The 19660-nt window shown below is 43.3% G+C and overlaps 1 protein-coding gene across 1 annotated transcript in view; it reads right to left on the minus strand.

Annotated features, from left to right (window-relative positions):
- Positions 1 to 19660, minus strand: part of LOC114645665 (1-aminocyclopropane-1-carboxylate synthase-like protein 1) — a 93983-nt gene that overhangs the window by 7563 nt on the left and 66760 nt on the right. The window contains 2 exon segments of the mRNA XM_051923605.1: positions 8496 to 8649; positions 11910 to 12052. Of these exon segments, the coding sequence (XP_051779565.1) occupies positions 8496 to 8649; positions 11910 to 12052 (297 nt within the window).

Consider the following 19660-nt stretch of genomic DNA (forward strand, 5'->3'; position numbering starts at 1 on the left):
TTTTTCAGTACTCAAAGCGCTATCCACACAGGGAGGAACCGGGAAGCGAACCCACAATCATTTGAATTTCACCCACCAACTCACTCATTTTCCTCTTTTCAGCTTCCTACTTTCTCAGAAATCTCAGCTCTTGTCTGTAAGTCTAAGCCATCCACCTGTCAACTGGACCCCCCCACCCCAGTTCTTGGTCAAAGCCTGCCTCCCCTCTCTGGTCCCCCTTATCTCTGCTATAATCCACTCTTCACTACTGGTACTGTTCCTTCATCTTTTAAAACTGCTGCAATAACCTCAATACTGAAAAAACCTGGTACCGATCCGACTAATTTCAGTAATTTCCGTCCTATTTCTAATCTACCCTTCATTTCCAAAATTCTTGAAAAAATAGCGGCTATCCAACTTCAGTCTCATTTAACTCAAAGTAATCTGTATGAACAGTTCCAGTCTGGTTTTCATCCCCTCCACAGTACAGAAACGGCACTTATAAAAATGACTAATGACCTCCTTATGGCAGCTGATTCTGGTTTAATTCCTATTCTCATCCTCCTTGATCTGAGTGCAGCCTTTGACACTATTTGTCACACTACTCTTCTCAATTGATTATCTTCGATTGGCGTGACCCACACTCCACTAGACTGGTTCAGATCCTACCTCTCAGGCCGCACTCAGTTCATTCAGCTTAAAACTTTCACATCCCAACGCACCTCTGTTACTTCAGGTGGGCTCTGTCCTGGGGACCCTCCTTTTCATTATTTACCTCCTTCCCCTTGGTAATATCTTTCGTAAATATAACATTAGCTTCCACTGTTAGGCTGATGACACCCAGCTCTATCTCACTAGCAAACCTACTGCTTCCTTTCCACCCTCCTCACTTATTGATTGCATAGCAGAAATGAAATCCTGGTTTTCTTCAAATTTTCTTAAATTAAATAACAAGTGACAACACTGAGGTTCTCCTCATTGGTACAAAATCATCATTATCCAGATCATTTTTCATTTGTTATTGATAATTCGTCTGTCTCCCCTTCCCCACAGGTGTCATCATTGACAGTACTTTATCCTTTCAGTCCCACATCAATAACATCTCCCAGTCTGCATATTTCCACCTGCGTAACATTAATCGTACTGCCCCCCCCCCCACCCCACTGCTATCCTTGTTCATAGCCTTGTCACTTCTCATCTGGATTATTGCAATTCCCTTTTCTTTGGTCTTTCTCACAAATCTCTTTATAAGCTTCAACTGGTCCAGAACTCCCTCTGTCCACCATGTCACTCCCGTTTTACAGCAGCTTCATTGGCTTCCAGTTCAGTTCCGCATTCAGTTCAAAATTCTCCTACTAACTTTTATGGCCCTCCACAACCTCACCCCTCCATATCTGCCTGACCTCCTCCATGTTGCCATTCCCTCCCGTATGTAGCCTTAGATCCTCTTCCTCCAGCCACATGACTGTCCCCTTCATCCATCTTACCACCAGCTCTGGAACTCATTACCATCTGAGTTTAGAAATACTGAATCATTTTCACTTTTCAAATCTAAACTTAAAACTCATTTGTTTAAGACTGCTTTTTCTTTTTGATTACAATTGCTCTGTCTGATTTTAATTTTTGTATTTTAGTTTTGCTTTTAATCTGTGTTTTATCTATTGTTCGGTGTCCTTCAGAGTTTAGAAAGGCGCCTACAAATAAAAAATAAATTAAAAAAAATAAAAATAAAATGTATTATAACAGGCTTAAGTTTCGAGTTTGGTGTTTTTCCATCCAGCCATTTTAGCTCACGACCCATCTTCAAGAAACTGTGACACACACACAGAGACAGACAGACACACACCCATCATCGAGATATCAATGATTTTGTTACCAGGGGACCCTAAAACGTCGAGATCAGTCGAAAACCAGAGAGAGACATTTTTGATGAATTTAAAGCTTTCACTCCCCCCATAGATGATATGTTATGGTGGGGGTGGGGACAAAACAAAAAAACAGTGAAGCAAAATTAATGTACTTTATATCACACAACAGTACTAGGGTGTTGTACCATGTTAGCCATTATGAATGTAGAGAAGAGACAAGCAAAATGACACCTTTTATTGGCTAACTAAAAAGATTACAATATGAAAGCTTTCGAGGCAACTCAGGCCCCTTCTTCAGGCATTGATTTACATCGATTTGCATTGATTACTTTGATTACATCCTACCTGAAGAAGGGGCCTGAGTTGCCTCGAAAGCTTTCATATTGTAATCTTTTTAGTTAGCCAATAAAAGGTGTCATTTTGCTTGGCCTATCACACAACACAAATAGTTTAAACTAAACTAAACCAAGGGTATGTATGTGAACCCTATGTTTAAACATCATACAATGTTTGATAATGTCACAGTACCTCATAGAGCTAGATGAGACAACATGATGGGGTGAAAAGAAATCACTAACTGAGGACTGATGCCTCAGCAGACACGCCCCGATTTGTCATGGCCGGGACGTGTGCTTAGGAAACTTGGAGTTCCAGCAGGCTGCCAACTGACCTGTGACTGAGTCTAATGTGCCTGCTCCCCAGCAACAATACGCCACACAAGTCCATGAAAGCACAAAATGATTAAAAATGGTGACAAAGTACATAGTATGCACCGTGAACAGCATCACAGCTTCACCATCAGCGACAATTATTACACACTTATCCAGGCCAAAACTTCAGCAGTTTGTTTTATTCATAACTTAAAAAAAAACAGAAATTGCTAGATGAAAGTTAAGTGAAATTCAGTTCAGTTTCATGTATTCAGCTGCATCTAAAGAATAGATAGATAGATAGATAGATAGATAGATAGATAGATAGATAGATAGATAGATAGATAGATAGATAGATAGATAGATAGATAGATAGATAGATAGATAGATAGATAGATAGATAGATAGATAGATAGATAGATAGATAGATAGATAGATAGATAGATAGATAGATAGATAGATAGATAGATAGATAGATAGATAGATAGATAGATAGATAGATAGATAGATAGATAGGCAAAAGGCACTATATAGTCATTGACCCAACCCAGACTAATGTGGAGGCCCGTGTAAAAATAAACAAAAAAGCTTTATTTTCTTCATCTGTGCACTACTTCCTCGTACCCACAGACACAACACAGGTCGCAAAGCACACCAAAGCAAAAAAACACACTCTTCTTCCTTCACTCCTCCTAGGCAGCTTCGTCCTTCTCATTCCGACTCTGGCGCCCTGAGTAGTGGCTACAGGCTCCTCGTATAGCCCACTCAGAAGTGCTTCAGGTGGCAATTAACCTAAATTAGGCTGCCCTTCCAGGTGTGGCTACGTTCCCACCCACATGGGCTCAGGAAGCCTTGCACTCCCCCTGGCGGTGGCCACGGAGCCCAACAGGGATGAGCTCCGGTGTTTCCAAATATTGACTCCGATGCAACCCAGGGGGGCTGCCACTTCCGGGGGACATAGTGTGCATCCCATGACTGCTCCCCCGGATCCAGTGTCGAAGGAGCATCCAAGCCGGGCATGGGACCCGGCAATCCGCCACGATAGATAGATAGATAGATAGATAGATAGATAGATAGAGATAGATAGATAGATAGATAGATAGATAGATAGATAGATAGATAGATAGATAGATAGATAGATAGATAGATAGATAGATAGATAGATAGATAGATAGATAGAGTGGAAGGTACTATATAATAGATAGATAGATAGATAGATAGATAGATAGATAGATAGATAGATAGATAGATAGATAGATAGATAGATAGATAGAGAGATAGAGTGGAAGGTACTATATAATAGATAGATAGATAGATAGATAGATAGATAGATAGATAGATAGATAGATAGATAGATAGATAGATAGATAATAGTGTCCAAGGGGAAATATGGCTTTTTACAGAAGCTCAATACATACTTACATAAGTATACAGTATATACATATACTATGGTCTGTACACACCCCACAATAACTAAAAACAAATGAAAAAGAAAGAATAGAAAACTTCTGATTTGGCAGTCCCAGTCACAGTGAGGCACTATACAGGTGTATTACCATTGATATAAAGGAGCCCCCGTAGTGTTTTTTGACACACTTCTGCTGAATGATTAAAAGACTGAAAGTCCTCAGTGTCAGTGTGTCACAGATACGATGTGAAGCTTTGTTCATAATGGCACTCAGTTTTTGATTTAATTCACTCCTTTGCTACGACCTCCAGGGGGTCCGGGGATTGTCCAATAAGTGAACCTGCCCTTTTAATTAGCATGTTGATTCGGTGGGCCAATCTTGAAGTGATGTTACCAGCCCAGCACGCCACAGACTGGCCATTACAGAGATGATGTGAAAGATATCACTACCCACAGTCTGCTAAGGAAGAAGAGCCTGCTCTGCTCTTTCTTATATACTTTCTCTACCTTATGGGAAAAAATAACACAATTTATGACACAGAATGGGTCAGAATGGAGGCAAAAAATGAGCTTACTTCGTATATAGAAGGCTATGTCTATATGGCTTTCTGGTTCCAATTTTTTCTCACTATTTCATTTTCTATAAGGTTTTTGAATTTTTTTTTTTAGAAGGGAAGGTGGGGAGAATTTCTATACTACAATACCTTATAAACAGTGGTAAGTCTGTGAGATTTGAGGCATTCTGACAGAGGCTACACATTCTTCTTCTTTTTCTTCTTTTGGCTGCTCCCGTTAGGGGTTGTCACAGCAGATCATCTTCTTCTTCCATATCGTCCTGTCCCATCCATCTTGTTCTGTCACACCCATCACCTACATGTCCTCTCTCATCACATCCATAAACCTTCTCTTAGGCCTTCCTCTTTTCCTCTTGCCTGGCAGCTCTATCCTTAGCATCCTTCTCCCAATATACCCAGCATCCCTCCTCTGCACATGTCCAAACCAACGCAATCTCTGACTTTGTCTCCCAACCGTCCAACTTGAGCTGACCCTCTAATGTCCTCATTTCTAATCCTGTCCATCCTTGTCACACCCAATGCAAATCTTAGCATATTTAACTCTACCACCTCCAGCTCTGTCTCCTGTGTCACCATCTCCAACCCATATAACATAACTGGTCTCACTACCATCCTGTAGACCTTCCCTTTGACTCTTATTGATACCCGTCTGTCACAAATCACTCCCTGACACTCTTCTCCGCCCTGCCTGCACTCTCTTCTTCACCTCTCTTCCATAATCCCCCGTTACTCTGCTACTGTTGATCCCAAGTATTTAAACTCATCCACCTTTGCCAGCTCTACTCCATGCATCATCTTCACCATTCCACTGACCTCCCTCTCATTCACACACATGTATTCTCTCTTGTTCCTACTGACCTTCATTCCTCTCCTCTCTAGAACATATCTGCACCTCTCCAGGGTCTCCTCAACCTGCTCCCTTCTATCGCTACAGATCACAACGTCATCAGCAAACATCATAGTCCACAAGGACTCCTGTCTAATCTCGTCTGCCAACCTGTCCATCACCATTGCAAATAAGAAAGGGCTCAGAGCTGATCCCTGATGTACTCCCACCTCCACCTTGAAAGCATCCGTCACATGACAAAACATGGTCAAAACAAATAACTAGGCAAGAAGGGGCCTTGGTCGGGGAGGTAACGGAGAACCCAATGGTTACTCTGAGACCGCTTCAGAAATCCAGTGCTGGAAACACGACCATCTCAGCAGCACTCCGTTAATCTGGCATTATTGCAAATTTGCCTGACAGAAGTCACTCTTTAGTATAAGGGATATGAAGACATTTAGAGAGCACGAGAAAATAAAAGATGCTCTGGTCTGATGACAAAAAAAATTGAAGTCCAAGCACTATGTTTGGTGAAGACCAGGCACTGCTGATCATGAGACTAATAACATCCCTGTGGTGAAACATGATGGTGGCAGCATCATGCTAGATGGGTGCTTCTCAGCAGCATGGACAGGCACACTTGTCTGAGTTGACAAAAGTATGAATGTACTCAACTACAGAGGGGTCCTCGAAGAAAAGCTGTTCCAGAGTACATCTCCCTCTAGGTTGAGATGACGGTTCACATTTCAGCTCAACAAGTAGCCCAATGCATTCAGCCAAGACAACACTGGATTGGCTTCAGGACAAGTTCCTGAGTGGCCCAGCCAAATCTCAGACTTAAACCCCAAAGAACATCTGTGAAGAGACCTGAAGATGGCAGTTTACAGACACTTCCCATCCAATCCATATTACTAACCGAGAATGGTAAACCGGATATGGACGCAGGTACATGCCCATGGATGCAGGAGACATAGTGCGCAGGCGCCACACAAAAAAAGAGGAATCAGCCCCCCGCCCCAGAGTTGAACGGGAGAGACTACGAACGACACAGCCACACAAACAAGAGGAGTCAGCGCCATGCCCCCAGAGTGAAACGGGGACAGACTACGGAGTCCACAAAGGTTCACAAATCAAACCCGAGATAGTACGTAAAGAGGTAACGATACAGCCACACAAAAAAGAGGATACAGCCCCCCGCCCAGAGTAAAACGGGGACAGACTACAGAGTCCACAAAAGTCCACAACACACTGCATAATCAAACCCGAGATGGTACGGAAAGCACAGGCACCTACAACGTGCTATACACCGCCAACAACGGAAGAGCTCAACTAACAGAAATAAGAAATAAAGCAACAAGCCCAGAGAATACGGAACCCTAAACGTCCACACCACACAGCAGAGGCAAACCCGACATAGTACGGAAGGTGCAGGTGCCTACATCGCGCATCTAAAACACCGCAGGCAAAACCCAGAGATGGTGCAGAAGCCCCAAAGACCTGGACTCCACAGCATATGTGAAACATATTACAGTAATACAATATTATAAGTACTCACAGAAACAACAAACACAAGAAGCGTCCACATCCCGCCCCACAGTCAAACCGGAGAGAGTACGGAGTCCCCACACGTCCACAAAACACAGCATAGTCAAACCCGAGATACCCATGCATGCAGGGAGACATGGTGCGCAGGCGGCTACAGTGCGATCCTCCGAGGACGAAGGAGACACAGCTCAAAAACGAAAGAGCTCACCTAACGTGGATAAGAAATGAGGCAACGCGCCCATAGGTGATGACACAGCCAAACAAAAACAAGAATTCAGCCCCCCCGCAACAGAGTGAAACAGGACAGACTACAGAGTCCACAAAATTCCACAACACACAGCATAATCAAACCCGAGATAGTACGAAAAGCGCAGCCGCCTACAACGTGCTATATACCGCCTACAATGAAAGAGCTCAACTAACAGAAATAAGAAATAAAGCAACAAGCCCAGAGAATACAGAACCCTAAATGTCCACAACACACAGCAGAGTCAAACCCGACATAGTACGGAAGCTGCAGGCGCCTACAACGCGCGTCTAAAAACACTGCAGGCAAAACCCGAAGATGGTGCAGAAGCCCCACAGACCCCGGACTCCACCAGCATATGTGAATCACATTACAGTAATACAATATTATACGTACTCACAGAAACAACAAAACACAGGAGGCGTCAGCATCCCACCCCCACATTCAAACCGGAGAGAGTACGGAGTCCCCAAACGTCCAAAACACACAGCATAGTCACACCCAACATAGTACGGAGGGCGCATGCGCCTACAACGACACACTACACAGCATAATCAACCCGACATAGTACGGAAGGTGCAGGCGCCTACAACGCGCGCTCTAACACACCGCAGGCAAAAACCCGAGATGGTGCAGAAGCCCCGAGGATCGGACTCCACTGCATATGTGAATCACATTCCAGTGATACAAGAAGTACTCACAGACATACATATGTCCTCACAGAAAGAACAAACACAAGAGGCTTCGGCATCCCGCCCCACACTCAAACCATAGAGAGTACGAGGACCCCAAAACGTCCACAAAACACAGCATACTCAAACCCGAGATAATACGGAGGGCGCATGATACATATGTAACAATTACCAAGAATGACAATAATCTCTTTTCAACTGTATTTCGGCTTACCCACGACCAGGGGTTGGCGCGTGAGCGAAGCGAGCAGGGGGCGGAGCCCCCCTAGTTTAACAGAGATGGAGATGGAACTGCCAGGGAGAATGGGATAAACTGCCCAAATCCGTGTGTACAAAAGCTTGTACAGACTTACCCAAGGAGCCTCAAAGCTGGAATTGCTGCCAAAGGGGCTTCTACAAAGTACTGAATTAAGGGTATGAACTCTTACATGAATGAGAGATGACTTGTGTAAGGGGAACCTTAAGGTATGCAGAAAGTGAAGGGGTCTGCATACCTTTGTGGTTCCACTCTGTTTTACTCCTTCACATATCTGAACAGGCACTCCCAGGGTCAAAACAGAACCACAGTCCAAGTCAATGAAAGGCCGGGAGAGTTGCAACGAGGGTGGAAACAGGCCATTGTGTTAGTGGGTTACACAAGCAAGCATACATTTTTTAACCTGTTTTAATACGTTGTATTCAACTGTGGACATGCCTCGTTCTTACCTAACTGAAGACGGTAGGTCTTGTCCGCAAAGACAATTCGGAACCATCCTGGCTGGCAGCAGTCAAAGGCTTTTCCACAGCTGAGCAAAATCTTGTTATTTAGAAAATGTCGCCACAAAGCAATCTCCTCTTCGGCTGTTTCTTCTTTGAGAAACTAAAATACAAGACAAGACTGAGTGAAGCAAGACACTGCTTGGCACTTTAGTTGAAAGTCTCCTGCACAAGTACAAGGGGTGTCGAGAGAAGAATAAAAGGGAGTTATGACAATCGCTGCGTCTGAAGTGCAAGTCCAGACCTGAGACTCATGTTGATCAACAAAATGTGTTTTTCATAGCAAAGTTGTTGGATTCACCTCTGACCTTGTTTGCCAAATTCTTCCCAGAAAATCTGCTGTGCGATTGGCTTAGATGCACATCACACATGAGATCACATGAAAGATCACACATGATGCTTTCTGAGGCCAATTTTACATCTCTGAGCTGTAGCAGACATGTTGGATAGGGATACCACTGCCCGATTGACGCTACCTGCGCAGTTCACATTGCAGATGTGCAAAACTTCCACGTATCCATATTGTTAAGAGTACTCCACCTCACACCTTATGGCACTGCTCAATCTGCTACACACGTGTGTAAATAATTTACAGTTGTAAATGCCAAGATAGTTGGACTTGCATCCCGACCAATAGGAAGGAAAGTTCCCTACCTGAAGGGGAGGCCACAGATGAATGGACAGGCATCCCAGCCACGTTTCCCTGCAGTACCTTTCCTGGCTGGGAAGAAATGGAGGGACAAGAAAGAATTGTCTCTCTGGGGGGCTATTTAATCCCCTACTACACTAAGTGACAGCTTCCCTCAAGTGGAGCTCCCATTCATACTCCTGCAGGGCACCCTGGGTAAATGTAGTCTTGGTGAGCAGCCTAGTCGGGGTGTGTGGGGTTCACCAGAGGGGGCTGTAAGAAAGGTGCACACTTGGAAAGAGGTTCTGCCTGATCCGAAAGTGTTTCAACACTGTAGTCATTTGACACCTGGAAGTATTCCTGGGTCAGGAATAAAAAATGAGTTGAGTTGGGAGGAGGTGGACAAAGCTTGCCTGGAGGAGAGAAGGAGGATTTATTGTGGAGAGAAGTCTGTGTTTTGAAGGATCATTACCTGTATATGGTATTAGGTACTTGTGTGTGGAGTCTGGGGCTTTGGGTGCCCCCTAGTGTTCACACACTGTATACAGATCTTGTGTGATGTCATTACCCACTTGCTACTCCAGCCAGATTTGCAGTATTTTCATGTGAGGGGTACATTAGCTGGCCATAATGAGAATAGTATATAAATAAGTCATTGTTCTACACACAGTAGATACACTGTGTGTTGTGTCTTCACTGTTGGATTAAGAGTCTTCTGCTCCTCAATAGGTAGCACAGGTCAGGTAGTGACAGGGACAACCCATCCCCAAGTATACAGGGTGCCCACAAAAACACTCCTTGATTTTAAATGCTTACAAAATCAAAACTTATTGGAATATGTTTATAAATAAGATAAACTGGATGTGTTAAGAAACTGGTTGATTCCACAACTTACTGAGGTAGGTGACTACCTTTTTCAACAAGATGGGGCACCACCACACAGGCATCTAGCTGTCCGTAATTTTCTCTCAATGAGCGCCTGCCAAACAGACGGATTGGTCACGCTGGACAAAATGACCAGGTGTTCCTCAAGAGGCCCCTCGAGATCACCGGACATTGCTGTTAGTGACTTTTTCCTTTGGGAGTATGTGAAAGACAAGAGTGTACGTACCTCCACTACCTGCAAAAATATGGATGATCTGCAGGAACGCATCACTGAAGCTATAAACGCGATCACGCCAGATATGCTTTGGAGAGTCTGGTCTGAGCTCGATTATCGTATTGATGTTTGCTGAGTAACAGGTGGGGCGCACATCAAGTGTATGTAATCAACAGATACCATATGAAAGTTTATGAGTTGATGAAACTGTAGCCTCAAAGGTGAAAGAATATTCCAATAAATTTTGGTTTTGTAACCAATTAAAATCAAGGAGTGTTTTTGTGGTCACCCTGTATAACACTGATCCCATGAATCACAGGAACTGTGGGTGTTAGTTAGTTATAGTGATTGAACCTCAAGAGATAAAGGACTTGGAGAACTGTGGATTCATAGTATGATTATATTTCGAGGAAGCACAGTAGTGCAGTGCTGCCCCACAGATCGGGGTGTCATTTTGGCTAAAATAATTGGTCCAACAGATGTTTCCCTAGTCCTCATGGACACTTAAAAGGCCTTCGTACTTTTATAATCCACTCAAAACTAGTTCAGTTTCTCCTTCCTCATTGACTGAGTTCCATGAAATTCATGAATACTGTATATTTTCTAATCTAATCCGAACCTGAATCTAATCCGCATTCAGTTTTTGGTGATTTCTTAAATGAAAAAAAGTTAGTTCATGGTTCTAAGCCACACCTTTCCTTCATCCGCCCCTTGCCAGCTCACGCCACAAGCGCACTCCTGTTGATTGCGTGAGTTCTTCTGTTGCACACCTGTTCATGTACTCGACTCTGCCAGTCTCCCATCACCTCTCCATCACGTGGTTTCTGACTCTTTTTATTTTTAATTCCTTTCCTTTCAGCCGAAAGACCCTAACCCCAAGAGGTGTAATAGCTAATAGTGCAAATATATTGTCCTTACGGCACATACAGCTCTCGACCGCGAATCTAATCCGCACACAATTCTAATCTGTATCTGATTTTTTTAGCCCTCTGAAGCTGTAAAAAGGGAGCGGATTAGATTCGAAAATATACAGTACCAGTAACGGCGCACTGCACGATAACGTGCAGTGAATACACTTGTCCTGAGCATTTCCTAGTTTTCATCCTCTTTCTCTGTATGTTTAGAATTCATTTGCTCAGAGGTTGATGTGTTTGCTGCTTCTCAAAACGGACTCGTCCGGGTTTGAACCTGCGAAGTTTTGATTACCAGGCAACAGCGGATACCGTTACTCACCGAAACGGTCGTAGCAAATGCATGTCAATGTCGTACCCTAACGCAGGTTCTTTTTCTGCAGTTATAGTCTTGAATAGAAGCGCACTTGTTCCGTTATGTTTGTACCTTTTGTGAAAGTGTTTATTTGATATTTGAACTTCAGGCTTCACATATTATACACTTCATGTCTACATTTTGTCAATTATTACTAAAACATGAAAAACGTTTCTGTTTTAACGATGTGTTTACATAAACATGAAATGCATGTGTTCTAAATAATGATATAGTATTTATAAAAGGAGTCATTTTGCCTGACTTCTCACTCTATACATCTCTAAGCAACTGACACGCAGGTAAACAGACTTGAGCTGAGAAAACTGCTCAACTGTGTGAACTCGATGATAATAAAACATGTCAGATGTACCTTTCGAAAATCTGTCCAAATGAAGAATCCAGCTGGGCGATCGAGGAAGGGGATGTCGAGTGCCTTCAGCTCATTTACGACGTACTGATGTGCTGCTTTCAGTCGGCCGCGGTTAGTCGGCAGGTAGACCTGATTGATCCAATCTATAGGAAAGAGACATCTCTGTTATAATGGTACTGTGAATGAAACTAACTCTATGACATCCATCCATCTTCATCTGCTTACAATTGCAGTTCATACTGCCAGTAAGGGACATAAGGCAGGAGTCAAGACAGGACAGGATGCCAGCTCACACACACACACACGCACACACGCACACACACACTAGGCCAGTTTAGAGTTGCCCATCAACTTAACAGAATGTCTTTGGATATTTAAAGGGCACTGCTTTGAAAAGGATGTCCAGTCCATTGTGGGGCACACAAATATTCAAACATGGAAACAGGACTGAATAAATGCAAAAGCTTAACAGAGCCTAAAAGAGTGAGGTTGAGGGTGGGCAGTGGAGGGGGTCTTTCAGCTATGTCAAAAAATAAATAAATAAATACACCTTTAAAGTTTTGTGATGTACTTCTGTACTGATGTACAGAAGAACCAATCATTATCCAAAATAATGTGGACCAATGCTACCTTGGAAAACGTAAAACTCAAACAAATCCAGACCTAGATAGGTCTCCTGCCACAGGGACGATGACGTCCAACACCGCAAAAACAATTACAGTTTGTAACTGATCACAACTTATCAGACCCCTGGAGATTTTTAAAACCAAACTCAAGAGCATATTCCTTCTACTCATCAATGTATCATTGCTACACAAGAATTTATTTTTTTATAGATAATAATTTCTTGCCTACGATTAAATCTTGTAAGTACGACGCTATTGTTATTTCTGACCACGCTCCTCTGATCATGGTGCTAAAATCACAATGCCCCACATACTTATGTCACAGATGCCATCTTAACCCACCTTTATTAACAGACAAGAACTGTACAGAATTTATATCCAAGCAAATCGAGTTTTTTTTAGAGACAAATACATCCTCGGAGGTTTCTACAGGAATACTCTGAGAAACTCTGAAGGCTTTCTTAAGAGGACAGATTATCTCATATCTTACCCACAAAAATAAATTGGAAACCAAGAAGGTATCAGAGCTAAATCAGTGAAATTTCCAGAATAGATCAAGAACATACCAGGTGTCCAAATGAAGTACTTCATAGGAAAAGACAGGCTTTGCATTCAGAACTCAGCCTCTTAACAAGTAAAGGACATTATTACTTTGAAAACGGAGAGAGAAAGCTAACAATATCTTAGCTCAACAAATCCACAAGCAGGAAGCTCGCAATGCAATCCCAACACAAACGGAGACAAAGCCATTGATCATAAAAAAAATAATGCACACATTTAGAGACTACTGTAAGTCCTTATATTCTACCGAGCTTTCTGGATGCATTACAGATACCACAACTAGATACTCTCAGTGCAGAGGAATTGGATAAACCTCTGGCACTAACAGAATTACTAGATGCTGTAAACTCAGTTCGGAGTGGGAAAGCAGCAGGCCCTGATGGCTACCCTGCCGAATTTTATAAAAAATTCTCAATTACGTTAGCTCCCCTTTTATTAGCAACATTTACAGAAGTTAGAGACAATAAAATTCTACCTCAAACTTTTCGTCAAGCTCTACTTATCGTCTTTCCTGCGCAAAATAAGGACTTATTACAATGTGCATCATACAGACCAATCTCACTTTGAACAACAATGGAAAGATATTTTCTAAAGTCCTAGCTAGAAGGATTGAGAAAGTGCTTCCTTCAGTAAAAGTACCAACCGAAACCCCCTTACTCTAGATTCCTGGGTACGCTGCGCCATCGTGCAACATTACACAACACTTCCCTCCTGATAGTTGTGATATTTCAACCTCATCGCAGCCAATAACTACAAAACCATCCATCTTACTGTAGCCTCCCAGGTGTGCCGTGGAATTGCATCACATTACACACAACTTCTCTCTTGCTAGTCGTCCACATCACATCGAAGCAGTAAGTTGTTACCCATGAAGTGCTGATCGTGTTGAAGCAATATGTGTACAGTATTCACAGCAAAGCTTTTATGAATTACTGTACAAGAAAAACAGTGTATTGCACTTACGCCTACTTTATACTTAACGTGTCCACGTGCGGCAAATATAGGGTCAGATTTGGGGACTGGTTGGAGCATTTGGTGTTTTTGCCGCTCGCTGCGCACAGACATTTTTCTAACTACGTGACACAGTGAATGTGTATCCAAAATGGTGAATTTCAAGGAGAGGCCTTTGGGTGGCAGAATAATGAATGAAGAGGCTGCATATGATACAAGAGGTCATCAAAATGCAAGGAAGACACACAACATTTGAAATGCATCTGCTCATCATGTGGGTCCCCTACTCACGAGAATATTACACCTGTACCGCTTTTGGTCATTAGGTCTGACACTCCACCTTCTCCTCTTCTTCCTCTTAAAAGTCAGTAATATCAGGCACAACTCTTCTTCCATCAGCAGTGTCTCACATCCTCCGCTATGCGACACTGACCAAAAACTATCACTTATTGACTAGGTGAATATCAAGGTGCCAATCGAACGGGCCGTAACAAGTATAGATGCATTTTGGTCACTCACTGTGCATACGTTTTGTGTGCCAGCTTCACGCAGTAAGTATAAACCAGGTTTTACAGGTTCACCTCACACAATGTGGAGCCCTCTGATAATTGGAGTCCTTCTGTACTTAAAAGTTTAAAAAACCAAACTTGCAGAACTTAAATTTAAAGAACCAATAAAATGCTTGTAGTTTGACTCAGTGGTTCTCAAAGTGTAGGGCAAGAGGGAAATTCTTAGAGGGCATGTGAAGTGCCTCAAGTCATCTACGAAAGCATACAAAGCAGCGGGTATAAGGGCACACAGTGCTTAGGTGGCACCTCCTTATTTTATCCATCCATCCATCCTCTTCCACTTATTCGAGATCAAGTCGCAGGGGCAGCAGCTTGAGCAGAGATGCCCAGACTTCCCTCTCCTCTGCCACTTCTACTAGCACTTCCGGGGAATCCCGAGGCGTTCCCAGGCCAGCCAAGAGACATAGTCCCTCCAGGGTGTCCTGGGTCTTCCCCGGGGCCTCCTCCCCGGTTAGACGTGCCCAGAACACCACACCAGGGAGGCATCCTGATCAGATGCCCAAGCCACCTCACCTTTCGGCAACCGAGGGTCGGAACGCCAGAGTTCCCGCCTTCGGCCACCACCCACATCTCATTGCACCCGACCCCTATGGCCTCTCTTGCGGGTGGTGGGCCCTCCTCGGTAAGGTCTATTCAGGCTGGACTTTCCCCTTAGAGATAGGTGGAGTAGTTCAGTTATCCGGAGAGGAACTCGGAGTAGAGTCGCTGCTCCTCCGCATTGAGAGGAGTCAGATGAGGTGGCTCGGGCATCTAATCAGGATGCCTCCTGGACGCCTCCCTGGTGAGGTGTTCCGGGCACGTCTAACCGGGAGGAGGCCCTGGTGAAGACCCAGGACATGCTGGAGGGACTATGCCTCTTGGCTGGCCTGGGAACGCCTTGGGATTCTCCTGGAAGAGCTAGAAGTAGTGACCGGGGAGAGGGAAGTCTGGGCATCTCTGCTCAAGTTGCTGCCCCCGTGACCAGATCTTGGATAAGCGGAAGAGGATGGATGGATGGATGGATGGAAAACCAATTAAAACAACAATTCAAATAACAGGAAAACAAGTAGAACTGTGCACATTAGTATCAGCTGTCCTGCAGTTCTTCAGTGTTGTGTGTGACTGATGGACCCGTCCGGCTCATAGAGCCTCTGAATCCGCACTTGTCAGATGTTACCCCATTCCTGTGGAAGGGCCTAATTAAGTTGCTGGCCTTTGGCAGGCAGAGGGTCACATATCAGAATGTTGGGCAGGTGAAAATTGGTCTTTGGCATTAGAATCAGGAGAGAAGGCAAACCCAAGGTAGCTCCTGTACACTACAGAAGCCATCAGGGGCCTGCCACTGTTCTGATGAAAGGTCAGATGCCTAAGAGCTGCAAGAAGAGGACCTCTGACAAGCCAGCAGCATGGAACTTGCTTTTGATTGTCACTTGAGAGTGACCAGGTCATGGATGGTCATCTGTCCTGCTGGTATTCTGAAACCCTGACAGTGGAGCAGCTTAAAACAGTGAGCAGGAACACTGGCACATGATATGCCTGCAAGCCCATAGGCTATGAAATGTTATGGAATTGACTTGCTGTGTCTGACAGCCTTTTTAAAGGTGGCCTGATCAGAAGTTACTCCATCTGGACCCCCTTGGGTAGAAGTGCATCTGATGAGCGTTAGCCTCATTGCAAAAGGTGGATTGTTATTCAAAGAAAGGGTTTGAAACTAACTAGTACAGAAACGGCACTAACGTGGGGTTGTAAATGACATTCTGATATCCTATGATGAAGGAAACTCCACTGTAATTATGTTGTTAGACTTAAGTGCACCATTTGACACCATTGACCATTCTATTTTACTGCACAGACTAGAAAATGATGTTGGGTTTACAGGCACTGTGCTTGCTTGGTTTAGTTCTTATTTATCAAATCGATTCCAATATGTACAGAAATGTGCTGACAGTACTCCATCATTATACACAGAAGTTCAATATGGTGTCCCGCAGGGCTCAGTACTGGGACCTTTACTGTTTTCACTTTACATGCTTCCACTGGGATCTACCATTAGGAAACATAATGTTAATTTTCACTCGTATGCAGATGACACCCAGTTATACCTTTCATTTAGATCAAATGAAGTTTTTCCGATGTTGTCTTTAATTAGTTGTGTTAATGAATTAAAGGAGTGGATGGATGAGAACTACTTGTCTTTAAAAACAGATAAAACAGAGATGTTAATGATATAAGGTAATGATGCTGATTTAACTCAGTTGGAATCACCATTAATTTTACTGAATCAGCCCGCAATTCAGGAGTTATCATGGAGTCTAGCATGTCATTTAAAGCGCACATTACAAAATTGTCCAAATCATGTTTCTTCCATCTTAAGAATATTGGGAAATGAATGTACTTTCTAAATAAGCAGGATTCTGAGAAATTAAGTCATGCATTTATTTCTAATAGGATTGACTACTGCAATGCGGTGTTCACTGGATGTTCAAGCTGTTCTTTATACATCCTCCAGTTAATCCAAAATGCTGCTGCAAGAATTATTTACAAGAACAAGAAAATCCGAACACATAACTCCAGTTCTTAAATCCTTACACTGGCTCCCGGTTAAGTTTAGGGCAGATTTCAAAATCCTCCTTTCAACATATAAAGCCTTAAATGGCCAAGGTCCGGCTTACTTGTCTGAACTTACAAACCAGAGCGCACATTAAGATCTCAAGATGCCGGTCTCCTTGTGATTCCAAGGATTAATAAAATAACAATGAGAGGTCGAGTTTTTAGTTACAGGGCCCCTAAACTGTGGAGTGGTCTGCCTGCTACTATAAGAGATGCCCCTTCGGTCTCAGCTTTCAAATCCCGACTGAAGACTCACTACTTCAGTTTAGCCCACCCTGACTAGAGCTGCTGATTAACTGTACAGACTGCATCTCTGTTGTTAGTCATTAGCACTAAAACATAAGTAACATGATAGTTATAATTTGTTTCTAACCCTCACCTATTCTGTTTCTTTTCTCCATACTCAAATGTGGCACTTGGTGCCACTGCCCACCTGCCAAGTTGTTTTGCCTACCTAAGGTAAAGTCATATCTGATGGTGGATCGCAGGAATCGTTGGGGCAGAGGGGTCCTTTTATCGGACTGGCTGGCCCAGCGCTGTCTCAGCTGTGGAATGGCCAATTGGGGGAGACACCTTGATGGCCGAGGTCTCCAGAACTCTCTAACAATTCCAAATCCTAATGTGCGATATCATCTACTGCTGAATTCCTCTCCATAAATGTTTCTTTTTTATGTCAGAATATATTTATACTGAGCTGGTGAGTAGAAGTGTGCTTGAAAAGAATAAACTGAATTAACTTTTCATTTATTTTATGAATACAGTGCCTTGTGAAAGTATTCATCCCCCCTCAGGGGGTTGTCCTGTTTTAAAATGGATATTCATTTGGATTTTATGTAATGGACTTATATGGACTATACAGTCCAAGTTGCTCAAGTGGAATGAGAATAAAATACCTTGTATATATGAGGGGTGCTCAAATATAAACAGGAATTTATGAGCTACACTTTATTTATTGAAAACTATGAAACGACTTACACACTATTTTTCTATGTAGTCTCCTGCCACTGTAATTCACTTGTTCCAGCGCCAAGGAAGCTTCTTAACCCCAGAAGAGTAGAAGTCTTGTGACTGCATGTTGATCCATTCTTGCACAGCGTCAATAACCTGCTCATTCAATTTGAATTTCTTCCTTACTAAAAATTCCTTAAGTGGACCAAAGAGATGATATTCCCTCTCTGAATGACTTGCACCAATTCTACACTCTAGATGGAGAGAGACACTCATCCGCAAACTGATTTTTAAGTCTCGAATAAATCTGAAAGACTCCTTCATTTGTCGAACATTTAATAATAATTCACTGCGCAAAACTACTGTGTACCTCCTGCTCTGACATGTTGATTACAACTGACTTGGGGGGGGGGGGGGGGGGGGAGCAGCAGCATTACTAACGAAGAGTTCAAACATGCATGTGTTTGTCCAATGGGTCAGGTCTACCTTATACTATTTATAAAATAAGAGCTTGAAAATTCCTCTTTATATACAGTCATATGAAAAAGTGTGGGAACCCCTCTTAATTCTTTGGATTTTTGTTTCTCATTGGCTAAGCTTTCAAAGTAGCAACTTCCTTTTAATATATGACATGCCTTATGGAAACAGTAGGATTTCAGCAGTGACATTAAGTGTATTGGATTAACAGAAAATATGCAATATGCAGCATAACAAAATTAGACAGATGCATACATTTGGGCACCCCAACAGAGATATGACATCAATACTTAGTTGAGGCCTCCTTTTGGCCTCTAGACACTGTCCTCCTATAGCCTTTGATGAGTGTCTGATTCTGGATGGAGGTATTTTTGACCGGGGCGGCACGGTGGCGCAGTGGGTAGCGCTGCTGCCTTGCAGTTGGGAGACCTGGGGACCTGGGTTCGCTTCCCGGGTCCCTCCCTGCGTGGAGTTTGCATGTTCTCCCCCGTGTCTGCGTGGGTTTCCTCCGGGCGTCCGGGTTTCCTCCCACAGTACAAAGACATGCAGGTTAGGGTGGATTGGCGAGTCTAAATTGGCCCTAGTGTGTGCTTTGGTGTGTGGGTGTGTTTTGTGTGTGTCCTGCGGTGGGTTGGCACCCTGCCCAGGATTGGTTCCTGCCTTGTGCCCTGTGTTGGCAGGGATTAGCTCCAGCAGACCCCCGGTGACCCTGTGTTCGGATTTCAGCGGGTTGGAAAATGGATGGATGGATGGTATTTTTTGACCATCTCTTCATACAAAATCTCTCCAGTTCAGTTCAACTTGATGGCTGCCGAGCATGGACAGCCTGCTTCATATCATCTCATAGATCCCATGCAATGAATGAAATTCTTTATGAACAAGTCTATCAGTGTCGACAAAAAACGTGACTATTACCTTCTGTTTAAAAACACCCACAATAGCACAGAGAACAAAAAATCATCCAAATCTCTTGCAATTCTAGAAAAAAACATCAGATATACGCACTCAGTCAAGCTCATCACTATGCCAT

Source organism: Erpetoichthys calabaricus, chromosome 2, assembly GCF_900747795.2.
Source record: "Erpetoichthys calabaricus chromosome 2, fErpCal1.3, whole genome shotgun sequence".
Classification (NCBI taxonomy): Eukaryota; Metazoa; Chordata; class Cladistia; order Polypteriformes; family Polypteridae; genus Erpetoichthys; species Erpetoichthys calabaricus.